At 52.9% G+C, this 17,749-nt stretch overlaps 5 protein-coding genes across 5 annotated transcripts; 2 read left to right on the forward strand and 3 right to left on the reverse strand.

Annotated features, from left to right (window-relative positions):
- Window positions 1-523: 523 nt before the first annotated feature.
- Window positions 524-1,765, reverse strand: Z520_00797 (uncharacterized protein; the record flags this gene model as incomplete). The annotated part of the gene is made up of 4 exons (XM_016771317.1): window positions 524-882; window positions 937-1,407; window positions 1,461-1,569; window positions 1,622-1,765. 4 exons carry the CDS (start codon window positions 1,763-1,765, stop codon window positions 524-526), a joined length of 1,083 nt encoding a protein of 360 aa, XP_016638227.1.
- Window positions 1,766-2,380: 615 nt separating this feature from the next.
- Z520_00798 (uncharacterized protein) lies at window positions 2,381-3,414 on the forward strand (the record flags this gene model as incomplete). The annotated part of the gene is made up of 2 exons (XM_016771318.1): window positions 2,381-2,706; window positions 2,766-3,414. 2 exons carry the CDS (start codon window positions 2,381-2,383, stop codon window positions 3,412-3,414), a joined length of 975 nt encoding a protein of 324 aa, XP_016638228.1.
- Window positions 3,415-3,994: 580 nt separating this feature from the next.
- On the forward strand, window positions 3,995-4,612 carry Z520_00799 (uncharacterized protein; the record flags this gene model as incomplete). The annotated part of the gene is made up of 1 exon (XM_016771319.1): window positions 3,995-4,612. One exon carries the CDS (start codon window positions 3,995-3,997, stop codon window positions 4,610-4,612), a length of 618 nt encoding a protein of 205 aa, XP_016638229.1.
- Window positions 4,613-5,660: 1,048 nt separating this feature from the next.
- On the reverse strand, window positions 5,661-8,786 carry Z520_00800 (uncharacterized protein; the record flags this gene model as incomplete). Its single annotated transcript, XM_016771320.1, has 2 exons — window positions 5,661-8,289; window positions 8,344-8,786. 2 exons carry the CDS (start codon window positions 8,784-8,786, stop codon window positions 5,661-5,663), a joined length of 3,072 nt encoding a protein of 1,023 aa, XP_016638230.1.
- An 853-nt stretch (window positions 8,787-9,639) lies between these two features.
- Window positions 9,640-16,770, reverse strand: Z520_00801 (uncharacterized protein; the record flags this gene model as incomplete). Its single annotated transcript, XM_016771321.1, has 1 exon — window positions 9,640-16,770. One exon carries the CDS (start codon window positions 16,768-16,770, stop codon window positions 9,640-9,642), a length of 7,131 nt encoding a protein of 2,376 aa, XP_016638231.1.
- Between the last annotated feature and the right edge of the window lie 979 nt (window positions 16,771-17,749).

Here is a 17,749-nt window from a genome sequence, read left to right on the forward strand (position 1 = left end):
CGAGGCCCTGTTGATACTGAACCAAACCCAACTTGATGGGAAGAGACTGTCACTTCCAGGAGGTCGCCCTTGGCCAGACCGTGACAACCAAAGGTGGGGGATTTTGTTCACCGGCGGTTATTGACTCTATCTTTGGCCTCTTTCGCGATTAGGTGGCACCACGAAACACAGTCGAGTATTCAATTGCTCTGGAGAAGCTTGTGGGCATTCACAGAGTAGGTTGCTCGGTATGGATGAAAATCCTCGAGGGCGTCACGGCAAGCCAATGAATGGAGGGCTAGAGGTTTCCGGGAAGAGGTGTGCCTAGTGTGAGAAACACTTGCCGAGCTTCGATGCCTCTGCCTACGATCCCCCGTATCAGGTACAAACTGCATCGGATCTGTTCCCGCGGGGCAAGGCTAGGTCAGATGGCGGCGGAAAAGTTCTTATCCGCCAAGTAGCGTGAACAGGAGGGGGAGACATGGAGAATTCGTATGGCATATTTACACGTACAGTCTAGGATGCTAACGGCGGCTCCAAAGAACTAGTCGTACCAGATGGCATTCATGCCGAAGCCGGGCTCCTTGATGTCCAAGTGAGCAACCTTAGAAAGATACTCATCGTGCCAGCGGTAGATCTCCACCCATCCGTCTTGATCATCCGTCAAAGCCAACCACTCGTCCGTCCATGGACAAGGACTCACCGCGTTTGAGTGACCACCGGAATTCGGTGTCGGGCTGATGCATAGCTGTTTCTGGATCTGGCCCTGTGGTCCAAGCTTGAAGGCGCTGATGTAGCCGGTCACGCTGAACGAGTTGGACCGGGCGGTTGCAAAAAGATACTTGCCACTCTGTGAACAGAAGACCACATCCGACCTGTACATCTTCTTGAGGTCTCGGACTCCTGGTTCTCGTTAGCTCCCTATGGAGTCTTATTTGGCTTGCACCCAGCGCGTACCTGGAGGAACAAGTGGATAAATGTCGTGGGTGAAGACGGGTAGGTGCGTCGTCTCGTCGATCACGTAGACCCCCAGCCTATTTCCGGCTTCCATCAGCACGTAGAGATAGTGTCCACTGGGGTGGATTTCGACCCATCGAGGGTGATCGCCAGGCGAGGGTGCATCGACGCTGCCCACCAAAGTGAGGGTGCCATCACTCGCTTTCTTGTGCGTCCAAATCTTGTCGGCCCACATGTCGGCGGAATACAGATACGCCTCGGTCGGGTCAAAGACCATGCCGTGAATGGCGGACTGCTCGCTGTACTCGTAGTTTTGGATGTTCTTGTCGAGTTTGCCCTGGTCGTCGACGGAGAAGACATTGCCGTATCCAGCATGCTCGTAGAAGGGATTGCCATAGACGCAATAGGGAGGCTTCTTGGCTGCGAGCACAAAGATGGCTCTGGTCCGGGTGTCGGCGCTCTGAGCCCGAGCTGCCCTGTCGTGTGAGCGCGGTGTCAAGCCTGGAGGAGGTTGGCCAACATACGGTCATGATTCATCGGGTGCGAAACCTCGTGTGAGATGTTGTCTGGTGCTTTGACGGCATGGCTGGACCATTTCTTCATCGAAGCTCCGTAGATGTTCCGCCGCGCATGCTGCTCCGAGAAATTATTTTCAACAAAGCAAACTTCTGTATAGTGCACTCACATCGAATGTCATCCATGATATCGGTTCGTCTGCGGGGATGGCTGTTTTCTTGACCAACTTCAGGGTCCATGCTTCGTCGTCGAACTCAACAGTGAAGATGGCACCGGGCGGCGTCCATGTGCCTATCATCAGATGGTGTTTCATCTTGGGCACCGTCGTGGGAGAATGCCTTACGAACCCAGATCACCTCTCTGTCAGGCTGTGTCAGGCTCTGTCATGCGTGGGGATCCTAGTGGCGAACGCTGTTAGACCAGCCCCGGGAAACGCCCCGCATACGAGATCTCAGATGCCGACTTTGATTGCCGGAAAGACATGGCGACCTGCAGTTCTTCAACTACCGTGTTTTCCAGGCACACAGCGGGCGATGGGCGGCACGAACTTGCCGACAAATGGTTCATCGCTCAGCCCAGTCAGCCTATGATGATCCCTATGATGCCGGCCCTGCTTAGACTTGACGCTCGCCTAATTGGTCCAGTGGGTGGCAGTTCGGTGGCAGCAGGATGCCGACACCCATGGCTTCCCCAGAATTGAAGTCGCTGAGCGGAGTGACGAATTGAACGGAATGAGCCGACTGTTGCTGCCGGTGTTGGTCATTCCCTGTGATGACAGGCCCTTATATACTGCCTCCATGGCCCCGAGACTGGCACAAGTCTTCTTGCCTACATCACGTCTCAGAGCTTCTTCCACTTTTCCCTTGTGCCGCCGCCTTCTTTTTAACCAGAAACCCCAGAGAGATTTTATACACCCTTTGTCTCCAACATGTCGTTCCAGAACGTTGTCGAGAACTCGACGACCGTCAACCTGAATGGGCACACGAACGGAGCCACCAACGGGCACGCGGCAGCTCACAAATATGATCCCAACTTCACCGACAGTCTCATCAACGCAATGGGCCCCAAGACCCCCGACAGAGCTCGATTTGTCCTGGCAAAGTTGATCCGGCATCTCCACGACTTTATCCGCGAGACAGAGCTGACGCCAGAGGAGTGGATGCGAGGCGTCCAGTTTGTCAACGCCATCGGCCAGATCAGCGATTCCAAGCGCAACGAGGGACAGCGAATCTGTGATGTGCTCGGCATTGAATCGTATGTGAAGATTTTCCCTGACTGTGCAAACTTTGAGAGCTAATCACGCCGCATTGCAGACTGGTCGACGAGGTGGCCAACAAAATCATGCTCGACAGTGACGAAACGCCAACGTCGTCGACGATCCTGGGCCCCTTCTGGAGCCCCCACGCTCCATTCCGGGAGCTCGGCGACAGCATTGTCCAGGACCCATACCCAACCGGCAAAGTCACCCTCATGCACGGCGTGGTCAGCGACTACAAGACCGGGAAGCCCATTCCCAACGCCATCGTGGACATCTGGCAAGCGTCGGCGAACGGCAAGTACGATTTCCAGGACGATGACCAGTCCGTCAACAACCTGCGCGGCAAGTTCAGGACCAACGACAAGGGCGAATATTACTACTACTGCTACCACCCGACCGCGTACTCGCTCCCCACCGACGGTCCCGCTGGCGTCTTGCTGAACCTCATGGACCGCCATCCCATGAGACCAGCCCACATCCATCTCATGGTCAGTGCCGACGGCTACAAATCTTTGACCACCCAGCTATACCCCCGAGACGACCCCTACGTCACAAGCGACTCGGTCTGCGCCGTCAAGGACGACCTGTTGCTCGACTTCAAGCCATCCAAGGACCCCAAGGCCGAACTGGATTTGGAGTACAACGTGACGCTGGCTCCCCTGAAGCCTGGCCAGAAGGCGGGCTGGGTTCATACCGTGTTTTAGGCATTTTGAGCGAGAGGGGGTTTGTGGCGTTTTGTTCTTTTTTCTCTCTTGAATGCATGATTGCCCCAGACAGGGGGGCGTTTCGGAATGCCCTCGACGCCGTAAAAACGGAGCGTCAGCACTCCAGTGGTCCCTGTAGCTGTACTGAATACTGGAAATACCATATATGAACACCATGACTGGGTAAAGCGATCCCTCAGAGCTTAATGCGCTGTGTCCAAAAGCGGGTGTGCTCTCGGGAGAACAACTTGGGACTGCTCTTTACTTTAATCCCAAATGCTCCGCCTATTTCCCATTTCTCGATTGTGATGTTCTATTCTGTAAAGATGTACCTGTCGATCTGAGATTCACGATCCCGGGCTTTGAGCGGGAGCGCAGAAAAATCATTCACAGACGTATATATAATAGACGCTGGAACCCCGCAGGTACTTACACCCAGGTTTTTCTACTCTCACATTTCCACCATTTTTTTTTGGTTCCCCCTCCCTCTCCCTCTGTATCTGGCCTTCCTTTCTCCCTTCCAGAGTACATCTACTAGAGACCAGCCCAGTCATTACCCACCACTATTATCACCAGCAGCATGCGCCTCCCCTACGCGCCCTCAACCCCACCAGCGGACTCCCCGCCGTCCGTGGCGGAGATATACGCGCGCATCGAGGCGCGACGGAAACCCCGTCCTCTGATCCCCCTGGACCTGACGCTGCTGCACTCGCCGCCCGTGGCGAACGGGTACAACGCGTTCGTGGGCGCGCTGCGCACCGAGACCATCGTGCCGCAGTCGCTGCTCGAGCTGGCCGTCTCGCGCGTCGCCATCCTCACGGGCGCCGTCTACGAGTGGAACATCCACGCCGCGCTGGCCCTCAAGGCCGGTCTGTCTCCGCAGGCGCTGGAGGTCGCGCGCGCGGCGCCGAAAGGGACCGTGGGAGCGGACAGGTCGGCAGCAGCGGGGGGTGCTCTGAGTGAGAAAGAGGTCGCGGTGCTGGGATACACGGACGAAGCCACGGTCGATGTCAAGGTGCAGGACGACACCTTCGCGGCCCTCAAGGCGCACTTCAACGACCGCGAGATCCTCGAGCTGGCCACCGTCGTCGCCGGGTATAACGCCGTCAGTCGGATCCTCGTGCCGCTCGACGTCGGCGAGAACAACGACAAGCCGATGAAGACGGTCGACGAGCTGGTAGCGGCGGCGAGGACTTGACATGTTACCCTGGTTGAGCGAAGCTAAAGTATAGTATAATTAGTACGAGGTAGTAGTTTTTCCATGCTATGGCCTAGGTAAATGTACCTAGGTAGGGCATTGGCAATCGAGAATAACGAAAAAAGAAAAGAACGGAAAGGAACGAGGCTGGTTGCCCCTTTTGTCCCACGTCCGGAAGCCATATTGACGCCACCCCCTGTTGACGCTTCGCTCCATGCAAGAGTTGGCTCAAGTATTTATCAAATACCCAGAACCCTCCCCTAGGCTAATAAACCCATTTCTTTTGCTTCTCGCTTGCTTCAAAGATGTGCCGAAGAATGTAATAATATCACCCCCAACTTGGATTCCGTCCTTCTTGAAAACCAGTCCACAGTAAATCTACCTGCTGGAGGGTGCCGTCGAGACCATACAAGTGTTCCGTTAGGATATTCACGACAAAGTGCAGCCCGTGGGAAAATTCGGCCTCCTAAAGGCCCAATCTGATCTTCTCCACCGACGTGCAGCATCCAACATGATACATTAGTGGGTGGCGCGTCAACTGTCTCATTCTGATGCCTTTTCAACTTCCGCTCCCTTTCCTGTGGGGATCCCTCGATCAGCTACTGGTTCGACCGAGGCCTGCCTCTAATTCTTCCACCAGTCTTGCCGCGCTGCGAGCGCTCCTCGATGACCAAGGCCCCTTCTCTTCGGATAATGACCCTAACACTGCCGTTATTAGAGGGCCTTCTGGAGGCCACCTGAGCAAGTAGACCTCCACGGCGGATAAGCTGCTGGGTAGCCTGTGCTGAACTCAGTGATTTCCGCAGAGGAGCATGTGGAGAAAACCGAGGGATCTGTGATGGAGACGCCTATGGCCCGAAGACGCAGAAGAACCAAATAGCCAGAGATGGTCCGCCAGCGATTGAAAATAAACGTCTTCTTATCATCAGGTGCAGGTCGACATCAACTCCGAAGGTGGAGAGCTGGAAAGTATTGGTTCGCGATCCATGGGAATCACTAGTCAAGGTTCAACTATGCCGATAAGCGCATACATGTCCATCAAGCGAATTCAGAAAGCAGAACGCTTCTCTGGCGGGACCCTCGATAGCTTAGGCGGCAGAAAGCGGCGCTCTGCAAGCCTTTCTAACTCGGCCATCACCGGTGAGAGGTCGGCATCGCCACCTTGTACAAGGGTCTGGAGAGATTTCCGCAGGGACTTCCTGGCACGACTCCATTGCATAAAGGTTTGGAGACGGAAACGAGGCAATTCCAAAGACTTTACCCACATGTATACAGCCAGAGCACGATCGAGAGTTTCCTTGTCTAGCCTTCCAGCACGACCGAGCAAGCGCGTTGTTTCCACCCAATAATGCCTCGACTTGCCGCTGTCACACAACATCAACTGTGTTAGGGATTCAATCAAAGGCAAGGTTCCGTCCACCGGAAGATGGGCGACAAGATTATTTGGATCTGCATGCTTTTCCAGCAAACATTGAATCATACTAAGGTTCTGATCAATATCGAAGTCTGGATCGCCGGCTGCCCCGTAGTACATGCTCCTGGCCCCAGTGCAAATGGCATCCAGCAGTAGAGGCCATCTACCGAGGCAACACATCTCGTTAGTAGTAGGGTTGAACTCTAGGAGTTGAGTGAGACATTGAGCCTCGGCCTTGACTCGAACATACTCAACAACTCTGTAGATCACCGTCACAGACAGGAAAGTATAACGGAAAAGGTCAAGGCGTCCTTGTTGATCCAGAAGCAAGAATGGGCTTTTGCTGAACGCCCATGAAACGGATTCTGGTATCGGTATTTGCTCATTCTTTCTTCGACTTGCCGCCAAAGCCTGAAATGTAACGCGGCCAACTTTGTCCAATTCATCCAGTAGAAGGACCATCTGAGGAATGCTCTCGGGAGAAACAGTCCTGGCGAGCTTGAAACATTCCTCGAGGTGGTTATCCCACAAATCCACAGCAGAGATTCTTGTGGGATCCAGCCTCTTGATATATGCCACGTGGCCGGTCAGGAGTCTGAGATGAGGGTCAAAGGGAGATCTTGCAACGCGCCGTAGGATGATCCGGGCCTTGTCACTCTCTATGTAATCCTTCACTGTCCGATGCAGGTACTGAACAGTATATAGGGCGTGGTTACCGGCGATTTCGTATTTGAAACCTTCGGGGACCGAGAGGGGGCCTTTGACTTCGAGCAGACCTTTAGTTCGACTATTGATGCGCCGGCGCATTGTGTCCATACGCAGCAACGTCTCGTCTTCTGAGAGAGGACGACACGGTTGTTGTAGAGCAGAGTCGGTGTCGTCTTCGTCCACAAACGACGCAAGCACAAGGTTCAAAGGCACAGAGCTAGTTTTGACGAGAGAGAAGAGCTGCGCCGCATGATCGAGGTAGAAGTCGTCCAGGCTCAATAGAATCTTTTGATAGAGTTCTGAGAGATCCGGTGGTAATTGGTCTAGTCTCCTCGTGAAGTCGGAGACTCTATCTCCTAAGCTCATGCCAGCGAGAAGAGATGAGACGACCAGCGTAACCCAAAGGAATACACCAGCGGCCTTGACAACAATGTCCTCGATCAACCGGTCCGCAAACTCCTCCTCTCTTCGTCGAAGCTGTGCAAACATAGGTTCACCATGAAATTTCGAAGTCACAAAACTCTTGATGTCATCGTACGTTAGATGCTCAAGCTTGAGACTCAGGCTGTGCTTGAATGCGTCCTCGAACTCTACCCAGGGTCGACTAGCGACACATAATTTAATGTTTGAGAAGCCGATGATGCCCTTGAGTAACGAGATCAGTTCGTCAGGCTTGCCTTGGAATTCGTCCAGACCGTCTACGAACAGGGCGATGGTTGAATCAACTTGGACGATGTTCTTAGTCACTCGACGCAATGTGTCGTGGAGCTCTTGATCTTCCCAAGCCAAAAGGTCTTCGCCGAACAAGCTGATACTCTCCCATCGCTCCGGGCACCCCAAAATTGCGAGTTGGGGGCACTGCTGAAGAATTTGGTGTAGAAGTGACATCAACAAGCCCCTCTGTGTCATTTGTGTTTGATTTCCAGAGTTCCAGAAGTAGAACGAAGCAATCACGAGATGCTTACCGCTGCTCCATGTTTCCAAGAATTTGCGACACCGAGGAACGGGATCGATTTCTTGTGCAGCTTGGACCGGATAGCAGATATACTTCATCAAGGTGCTTTTGCCTGAGCCGGCTTTACCAGTGATCCAGTATAGCTTTTCGTCTGACTCAAGCCATTCTTTGAAACTGGCCCACTTGACACTATCGCTATCCTTAAACAGCCATTGAAAGGTTGTCTCATGTGCCTCTGCAATTCTTTCTTCCCTATCACGCATTCCGCTGTAGCGGAGGCTCTCAAGTAGTATCCTGAGACACCGCTTGCCGGCCTCCTCTGGAATGGTTATACCCACAACGGAAGGGCGTATCTCCGAATGGCTTACTGCGGTATCGTGTATGGCATGAGTAATTTCATTTTTAAGGAAATGCCTTGTTTGATCTTTCTCTCTCTGGTCGAGTTTCCACGTGACGTAGTTCACGACAGAGGTTCCAAAGGGGTCCGAAGTGTTGAAGCTATTTTTGGTGGCACTTCTCTCGGCTTGAGTGCTCTCCTGGGCTTCCTGAAGCCCTTTGAGAATGGCATTCTGTTGGATCAGGGATTGGCTGGCGTAATACCTAAGCGCGGCAGTTAAGGAGGCTGGTCAGAAACGGGACCAGAATAGTACCAACCGCATGGAAACAAGCAAGCTCAGAGTCAATTGGGACCTGAAGTCGTTGAGGCTGCCTTGAAGAGCGTATATTTCGTCTCGTTTCCACGCCAACTTGAATGCTGCGGCGACAGCATCCCGCTTTCGAGCAGCATTTTCAAGGCCAAGTTTATTCAGTTTGTGCACCAAGTTTTCGACAAATATTGCGCATTCCTTCGACAAGTTGTGGATTCCTCGATTGCTCTCAGGTGTCAAGTCAATGTCACCTGATTGGGTGCGAATGTCCCGCAAAGCACCGCTGAGACTGTTGTTAAGAACATTGAGGGATGATATCTTATCCAGACTTCCGAGGTTGCGATGAGTAGAATTATAAACCTTCCAGGCCGTCGACACGAATTTCGATCCGAAGTCGATGGCCTGGAGGATGTTAGAGGCAAGGCTTAACGCTGCAACTGCCTCAGCCATGGATCTGGGTGAGATTGTTTATGTGGAAGGAGAAAGAGAGGAAGGAAAGGCCAACATAAGGCTGAAGACGTTGTTGCCTAATCTTTTGCGGCTGAGCTTTGTAGTTGCTAGTAGTGGCGTGTAAAAGATCAAGGTGACAAGTACTAGTAGGGCGTAGTTCAAGCTGAGGCTGAGCCGAAGTTGGACCAGTGGTGCCAGCTCATCTACACAGCGTAGTTCCTGCATAATGAAGCGGCAGTGTCTGGCCGCACAAGATACCAAGAGGAGGTGCTTTGTCACCGCTAACTACTGCAGAGCTCAGCGACGAATCTTGTTCACGGCTTGTCCATGGCACCAAGCAAGATATTCGTCGCATGCAGGACAGTAACCGAAAAAGCATACGGTCTGCCCAAAGTGCTAAGTGGAACAAATGCAGAAATCGGAACGGGAAAATCAATTGGCCTCCATCACCGCTCAAAGATCACGGAACAGGCTCAACAGGTTGCACGGAAGGATTGTCAATGGACGTACGAGGTACCTACCCGGGTGGGCACTGTGGCAATGACATTACAAAAGGCTGTCAGGACCCTTAGCCAATGTCCCGAGAAGACACTCTCTTCTTGAATCCAACAATGGACCCCATTAGCCAGAATGCCAATCTGGCTCCCCTTTCCACTGCAGATCAACACCAGATTGGTTTACCTTCCATTGCACCACGAAACCAATACTGGGGTCCAATTCCCAACTCAGAGCTGGATTAGTTCAGGGATCCTTCTGCATGAGAATGAAAATACATCACGAACAAGACTACATGAAGGGCGCCAGTCTGAGGAGAGGAAGAATTTGAGAATCTCAAACCATCTAGAGTGACTACCTATCTAGCCAACGCCGCCAACGTCTCCAGCACTAACTTCCGATTCCGATGTAAGAACCAATGATCTCCATCAACCTCGACCAGTTTGAACTCTTTCGTATACGTCCTCCAAGCGGCGACCTCATCCGGGTACACCATGTCATCTTGACGTGCGGCAAAAGCCGTAATCGGCACATCTAGGATTTCTTCTTCGTCAAACTGGTATCCTAGCAACAACGGCGTATCCCTCCTCATCAGTGGCAGGATTGAGCGGACAAAGTCCGCGTTGTCCACGTATCGCGACACCGCGAGCAGATAATCCGGGCTGTAGTCCTCTGCTAAAATTCGGAGGAGGACATCTCTCTTCTTCCAGAGTCGGACGAGGTGTGGAGCTATCGTGCCGGTTACCAACAGGCGTGGGAGTGGCTTCCCTTGGCGTCGAAGAGCTTTAAGGACTTCAAAAGCAATTATACCCCCGAATGAGTGTCCCCAGAAGACGTGCGGTACTCCCACGGTCGTTTCCATCTCGCCAAGTATGCCGGCAACAATTTCAGACATATTGGTTAGAATTGCTTCGTCCGCCCGTGTCTCGCGACCTGGCAATTGAACTGCAATTGCGTCCAATCCGTCAGGTGGATCCATCAGAAACGGGGTGAATAGGGACGCCCCGGTGCCCATTGAGTGAAAGCATACGACTCGCTGGTGGAAGCCGTTGGCTGACTTCCTCCGAATAAACCACGGCGACGCGACCGACAGTTCGGTGGATAACATTGGTTCAGCCTCGTGGTTGGCTACATCCATAAGATCCTGCCCTTCACCAGAGCTGTTTCCAAAGGAACTTTCAAGCTCCAATGCAATCTCTTGGAGACTAGGTCCTTGAAAAAGCCTCATGACGGGGTATGTAATCCGAAACTCACGCAGGATCACACTTCGCAGCTGTGTGAGAGTAAGGGAGTCAAAAGCATATTGATCGATCTTTTCCGTGAGAGAAATCCTGCTCGGCTCGACTCCCACTATTTTGGCCAGCGCGGAGCGCAATGTTTCGGCCATTACTTTGATCCGCCCTGGGCCCGATAGAGAAGAAAGCGACCCGTGAGATCCAGGGCCGTCCATTCGCTCTTGCTTGTTCTTCAGCCCCAAAAAGGCGCCATCACGACTCAGGTGAGGGTATGCTTTCAGAAACATCACCCAATCAACGATAGCGGCCAGGCGTTGTGTAGAACCGTGAAGAATTGCGCGCTCAAAGGCGGAGAGGACTATTGGAAGGCTCATGGGAGAAAACCCGTGCGACTCCAAGATTTCGAGGACCCTGTCGTTGGTGGTAGACTTGCGAGACATACCAGCGTAATGCCATAGAAGACCCAGATTTAGGGAGAGGGCAGGCAAGCCAGATGCCCGACGATGGCGTGCCAACCCATCCAGGAACTGGTTGGCAGTAGCATAACTGAACTGGCCTGTGAGCCCCAGAACACTTGACATGGATGAAATCAAGACAAAGAAGTCCAGACTCATGCCTTGTGTAGCCAGGTGCATGTTCCACGCACCAATCGCCTTTGGCCCGAAAACTGCCCAAAAGTCGTCCATGGTCGTCTCATGGGTATACGAATCTCGTAAGACGGCTGCGCTGTGGACTATTCCTGCGATCGGTGGCTTTTGCTGACGCAAGATAGCTGTTACTACCTCGGCGTTGGTGATGTCCGCGCGCTCAATCTTTACCGCCACGCCTCGACGCCGCATATCCAGGAGAAGTGCATTATCATCAGCAGACTTTGGTCCCGACCGGCTGACAAGCACAAGATGCTTCGCCCCTCGCTCAACCAAGAATCGTGCCAATTGCAAACCGAGCCCACTCGCGCCTCCAGTAATGAGATAACTTCGATCAGGACGCAACTTCAGCTCACTCGGTGGTGCTGCATCAACAAAGGTGTTTTCCGGCATTTCCACAGCAACCTTCCCTACCACAGCAGACCGCGAAAGAGACTTCAGGGCTGTGGACAGCTGTGTGATAGGATACGCGGTGACGGGTGGCGGCACCAATTTGCCGCTCTCGAACAGAGCACAAACCTCGTCAAGCATACGGCGGTGTAGCTCTGGCTTCTGCATAGCCAATCTGTCGATGTCGATTGCAAAGAATGAACAATTCTCGCCAAACTGCTCGAGACCAAGCCTCATGTTCCGATAAATATCCGTCTTGCCGATCTCTAAGAAGCGTCCAAACGGAGCCAGACATGCCACTGACTGAGAGAACATTGAGCCTGTAAGGGAGTTGAGGACCACATCCACACCCAAACCGCGCGTTGCCTTTTTTACTTCGTCATGGAATGACAGAGAACGTGAGTCGAACACTGCTTCAACTCCCATTTCAGATACCCAGGCTCGACGAGCAGGGCTTCCTGCTGTAGCAAACACTCGAGCACCAAGAAGTTTTGCAATTTGAATCGCAGCTATTCCAACTCCGCCAGCTGCAGCGTGGATAAGGACACTTTCTCCAGACGCCAGTCTACCGAGGTACGTCAAGGCGTAATATGCCGTCATGTAAGTAACCGGGAGGCAAGCGGCTTGGGTAAAGGTCATGGAGGGCGGAATTGGCACGACGAGGTTGCGATTGGCAGTTGCAAAACCCCCAAGTCCGTTCGAGACTCGAGCCATGACTGGAGCGCCGACGTCAATGCCTCGCACATTCTCCCCGATCTTGACGACTTGACCAGCGACTTCGAGCCCCAATTTCTGTCCTGATAAGCCACCAGAGGTAGCTCGCTCACTAAGCAGACCCAATGCATTCATTATGTCCTTGAAGTTGAGACCAGCAGAGTGGACGTCGATGGCCACTTCATCCGGACCCAAATTTGTCGGAGGTTGCTGCCGAATGATGATGCTATCGAGCGAACTGTTGGGGTCTGCTTCACAAAAGTACCTACCTCCTCTTGCAGGGAGCTTCTTTTCCATGCTTTTCTCTTCTTCTTTGGTGTCCAAGGCTATGACCCTTCTGACGAAGCGACCCTCTGGCCGTATGGCCACCACAGTGTCATGCTGGTCGAGACGAATGTACTGCAACTCATCTTGCAGTCCTGGAATGCACCCGGTCGTCTGATCAAGAGGAATGTCCACGACGCGGATGCGTGATTGCGGCAATTCGTTCGCCATGACTCGCGCGGCTGCTTCGACTGACGAGGAAATGGGATTACATTGCGTATCTGTTGGCGTCATACAGCCTCCTCTGGTTATTACCACAACTGTGGGCGTGCCTTGTTGCTCGCGAATCCAGACAGCGACGTGCAAGAGTGCTCTGATTACCGCTCCCAAGGGTTCGTGAAGGTCCCCACGGAGTGGCAACAACGCCGGCACAATGAGAAGTGTTCGGCGATCCAACTGAAATCCCCATTCGGTCGTTTTCCAGTGTCTTTTGACTGATTTCAAAGCCCTCTGGTGGATCTGCGCGCGAGGGAATGTCCTCTGCATGACTGATGACCAGTTAATGTCTCCGAGCTGCTGGTCAAGGACCAAAATATTCGTGAAGTCCACCGCTAACTTGCTCGACCCCTCTTGAGACTCGGATTGATAACAGATTTGGTAATCCACCTGTCGGGTTAGATATGTACCCAGAAGACGCTTCGCTGTCAATCCAACTATCATGGCCAGGACTTTTCCATTCTCTCCGTACACTGATGCATTGCAGCGGAAGAACGTATCACCAGAATACTTGACTTGGAGATGCACGAAAGCACTTGTGGCACCGTCTGCTTCGAATATCTGAACACGCTCCATGTGATAGGGCAGATAAACATAGCGAGAGTCCCCGTGATGGTGCAGCTCGGCAAACATCGTATGGATACAAGCGTCCAAAAGTGCAGGGTGAAAACGAAAGCGTGACGCCTCCCCGTGTAAGGAACTGGGCATTTTCACATAAGCGAAGATTTCACCCCCGAGTTGCCACAAGTTTTGGACACCTCTGAACGCCTCGCCGTATCGAAGGCCTGATTGTTCGATTCTCCAGTAGAAATCTTCAACATCGACTTCCCTCCCTGCGCGAACTCGAGCCCTTACGCTATCCAGGGCTTCTGCGGTGGTGGCAAACCGCTGGTCGAATGCGTTGATCCTTCCACGAGAACAGATTTGCCATGCGGTCTCGGGAGTTGAATTTGCGGGACGGGTACTTATAACGTAGTCTTTCGCAGGTGACACAATCTCCAGGAGGACTTGTGGAGCGAAATCTTCTGCAGATGTCAGGACAACGGGATGTTCGAATCGGAGGTCCTCCAGCCAGACTCCCATGTGCGCCATTTGATCCCTTGCAGCCAAGTATGCCGCCTCTATATGCCCTGTCACTGGAAATACCAGTGCCCCATCGACAAGATGATCAGCTAGAAACGGTGACACCCCAGTGCTCAGCCTGAGCCGTAGGATGCTACGACCATCGTCTGTCAGATTGGTACCGTCTCCAAGGAATGGATGTTTCGATTTCCCAAGACGGCGTTGCTGAGCTTCCGGATGTTCAAACCAGTAGTGCTCCCTTTGAAAAGGGTACAATGGGAGATCTACAAAACGGCCGCCTCCACCATTGAATGATTGCATATCCGCATCAATACCGACGGCATGCGCGGCTCCTATGAGACATGAAACGGGCTCGATATCGCTGCCTCGTACCATGGCTGGAAGGACATGAGCATGCAGCCCAGTAGACTCCACAATGCCTCGAGTTCCAGAGACCAGGACAGGGTGTGGCCCGATTTCGACAAAGAAATTGCAGCCGTCGCCGAGCATTTTTGTCGCCGTCTCAACATATCGGACTGGTTTACGTACATTCTTGAACCAGTACTCCCCGGTCAAGTGAGTCCCGGGCTCGATGGAAGTGGTAACGGTGGAATAGAGACTGACATCGGTTTTAATTCCTTGGATTGCCGACAAGGCTTCGATGAGAGGCTTTTCAAAGGGATCCATGAAACGACTGTGATATGGAATTTCAACCTTGACGAATCGAGCAAAAGTCCCGCGAGCTTCGAGTTCTTTGGCAAGTTGTTCCAATTCCGCTGCATCTCCTGCTAGTGTCGTCATTTTAGGGCCATTGAGAGCTGCAACCTCCACGCTTCCACCCAGCTGACGCCGCAGAATTAGGTGCTCGGCTTCTGTTGACGACATTCCAGTGGCTAACATGGACCCTTCTCCTGCTGCTTGGCTCTGGATGTTTGACCGTAAACGGATCACCGTGACGGCTTGCTCAAGGCTTAGGGCACCAGCTATATGAGCAGCGGCGACTTCGCCAATGGAGTGGCCCACGATTGCACCGGGTTTGACGCCGTACGAAATTAGGAGTCTCGCCAGTGCGATCTGAATAGCTGCAATGGCTGGTTGAACAATGACGGTACTGTTGAGTCGTGAAGGGTCCCCGCGACTTGAGATCTCCGCACGAATAGAGAATCCTGCCTGTGCCATGAAAATATCATCAAAAGCAGCTAGAGAGTCACGGAATACTGGTTCTTGATCCGCAAGCGCTGCCCCCATGCCGAGCCACTGTCCACCTTGACCGGAAAACACAAAAGCAACTTTAGGGGAACTGCCCGATCGCTTCTGTAGTGTCAAAATGTCCTTTGATGCCTTGCTGGAGCCGAGCTGGTCGAGACGATGACACAAGCCCTCAAGCTCTTTAGCTGGGATGACGGAGATCTCGGAGTGGCGGCTTCGACGCATATTGAGGGTATAAGCGACGTCATCTAGGACAGGCTGCTGCTGTCGTAGATGAGAAGCGAGATCTCTAGCCGCATGTTCTAGGGCAGGCAGCGACTTCGCAGACAGCACGAAAACGCGTGGCCCATGACTGGATGTGGAAGAGGCCTCGGCATCGGGTGCCTCCTCAAGTACAGCGTGCGCGTTCGTACCTCCTGCTCCAAACGAGTTGATACCGACCCATAGCTTATGTTTCTGATCTCGTGTCACAGGTACCGTTTTAGTTGGTATCGCGAGTCGAAGGGATTGAAAGTCAATCGAAGGGTTAGGATTCCTGTGGTTTGCTTGTGGGGGGATTTCACCATGAAAGGTGACCAGCGCAGCCTTAATGAAACCAGTAATTCCAGAAGCTCCCTCAAGGTGACCGAAGTTGCCCTTCACTGAGCCTATCCAAAGGGACTCATCATCTTTCGAGCGCACCTGTCCAAGCTGCTTTCCCAGGGCCTTTGCTTCGATTGGGTCGCCCACCGGGGTCCCCGGCCCGTGAGCTTCCACGTAACGGACCTTGGCCGGGTCTATACCAGACCGTGAATAGACCGATTGCAACAATGCCGCCTGTGCCTTGAGACTGGGGACTGTGAACCCTTCCGCCGTGTATCCGTCTTGGTTCACAAGCGAGCCGCGAATCAGAGCGTAAATTCTGTCCCGGTTTTGGAGTGCTCGACTCAAAGGCTTCAGATACACAATCCCAACGCCTTCGCTTCGAACATATCCATTTGCGGCTGCGTCAAACGACTTGCAAGAACCATCTGGAGAGAGAAAGCCAGCCTTCGACATCAATATCGTGGATTCGGGTCGGAGGATAGCATTGACGCCACCAGCGAGAGCAGCCTCGCTCTCATGCGCCCACAGGCTTTGGCAAGCAAGATGCAATGCGACGAGACTGCTCGAACAGGCGGTATCTAGAGTGACACTTGGTCCATGTAGGTTCAGTCGATGTGATACCCGGTTCGCAATCGAGCTGTTAGAAACGCCCATTGCCACGTGAGGGCTGACGTTATCTCGTTGCTCCATTGCTGTCTGAATACAAAGATGGTCGTACATGAATGCTCCAAGGAAGACACTTGTTTGTGATCCAGCTACTTGTTCCAGCGTGGTGCCAGAGTCCTCCAGCGCATGGAAGCTTGCTTCCAGAACTAGTCGCTGTTGCGGGTCAATCCTTGATGCCTCAGCCGGGTAGTAGCCGAAAAAGCCAGCGTCGAATGCATGGACGTCATTGACAAAACCACCTTTGCAATTTCGTATCGTTCCATATTTTCGTGTGTCAGCATCGTGGAATGCGTTGAAATCAAACCGATCAGGCGGAACCTCAGACAACGTGTCAATGCCACGACGAAGGATTTCCCAGAAATCTTTCGTGGTGGTGATACCCCCGGGAAAGCGACACCCGATACCGACAACGGCGATGGGCTCACGGTCTGACTTCGTCATGTTGGGAAAATGGGCAGTCTTCGAAGGCCACTGTAACACTCCTGGTCGACGTCGCCAAAACTGCTAGGTAGTTTGGAACAAGTTGCTGTGCGGAGGATCTGTCATGAGTGATGTTGATTGAGTCCATATTCTCAAATATTGTGACCTTATCCTCCAATATGGCCCTCCAGCATGCCCCTTCAGCATGGCCCTTCAGCTGACGTCCACTAACGCCACGAAGGGGATCGGGCACCATGATTTCGGTGAAAGTTTGTTAAAAGCCGTTGGAAGCTTGTTAAGATGTTCAGCCAGCCTTCCAGCACATCGTGGCACTCGACGGTCCACTAGGAATACACAATTGACAAACACTTTATCTAAGCAGATATCTCGGCCAATCGATGCAAATAGGCGACGTCTGAGCTGAAGATGTCCAACCAGCCTCCCAGCTTATCGCGGTATGAGACCGGTTCACTTTCGAGGAACGCTTTCCTTTTCAAGCCAAGCCATGGTCTCTCACTATGCAGAGGCATGTGGACATTGTAAGCGAGGGAGCCTAGAACAAAGCTTCGTAAGAGTGTACCGTGCCCCACCGAGAACCAGCCGCAGTTTCTTGTCAACTCGTCTAGGCCTTGAGACAAACGACGTGGTGCGGACGCGACGCGGGAGAGGAGCTGAGGAGCGCCGTCGGTCTTTCGATCCAAGAAGCAGACTCTACTTAGAAGCCTGGTAGGGATTCTGGTGCTCAAAAAAATTATGAACGCCCTGAGTAGGGCTGAGCAGTGTCAGCTCACGCTTGAGGCTGAGCCGAAGTTGAGCCAGGCCACCTGATGTCCGAGTAAAGCGGCGAACAGCAGGCTACGTGCCTCAACAAGACTACCTAGGCGCTTCGTCGCCGCTGAATACTAGTACCAAGATACTCAGTGGCGAGTGGGTACTGCAATTCGAGCCTTTGGTTCCCCAGTGTTTGCTCTTTCACACGTCTGGAAGGGCCAAGCTCGGG

This window comes from Fonsecaea multimorphosa (genome assembly GCF_000836435.1).
Source record: "Fonsecaea multimorphosa CBS 102226 unplaced genomic scaffold supercont1.1, whole genome shotgun sequence".
NCBI lineage: Eukaryota > Fungi > Ascomycota > Eurotiomycetes > Chaetothyriales > Herpotrichiellaceae > Fonsecaea > Fonsecaea multimorphosa.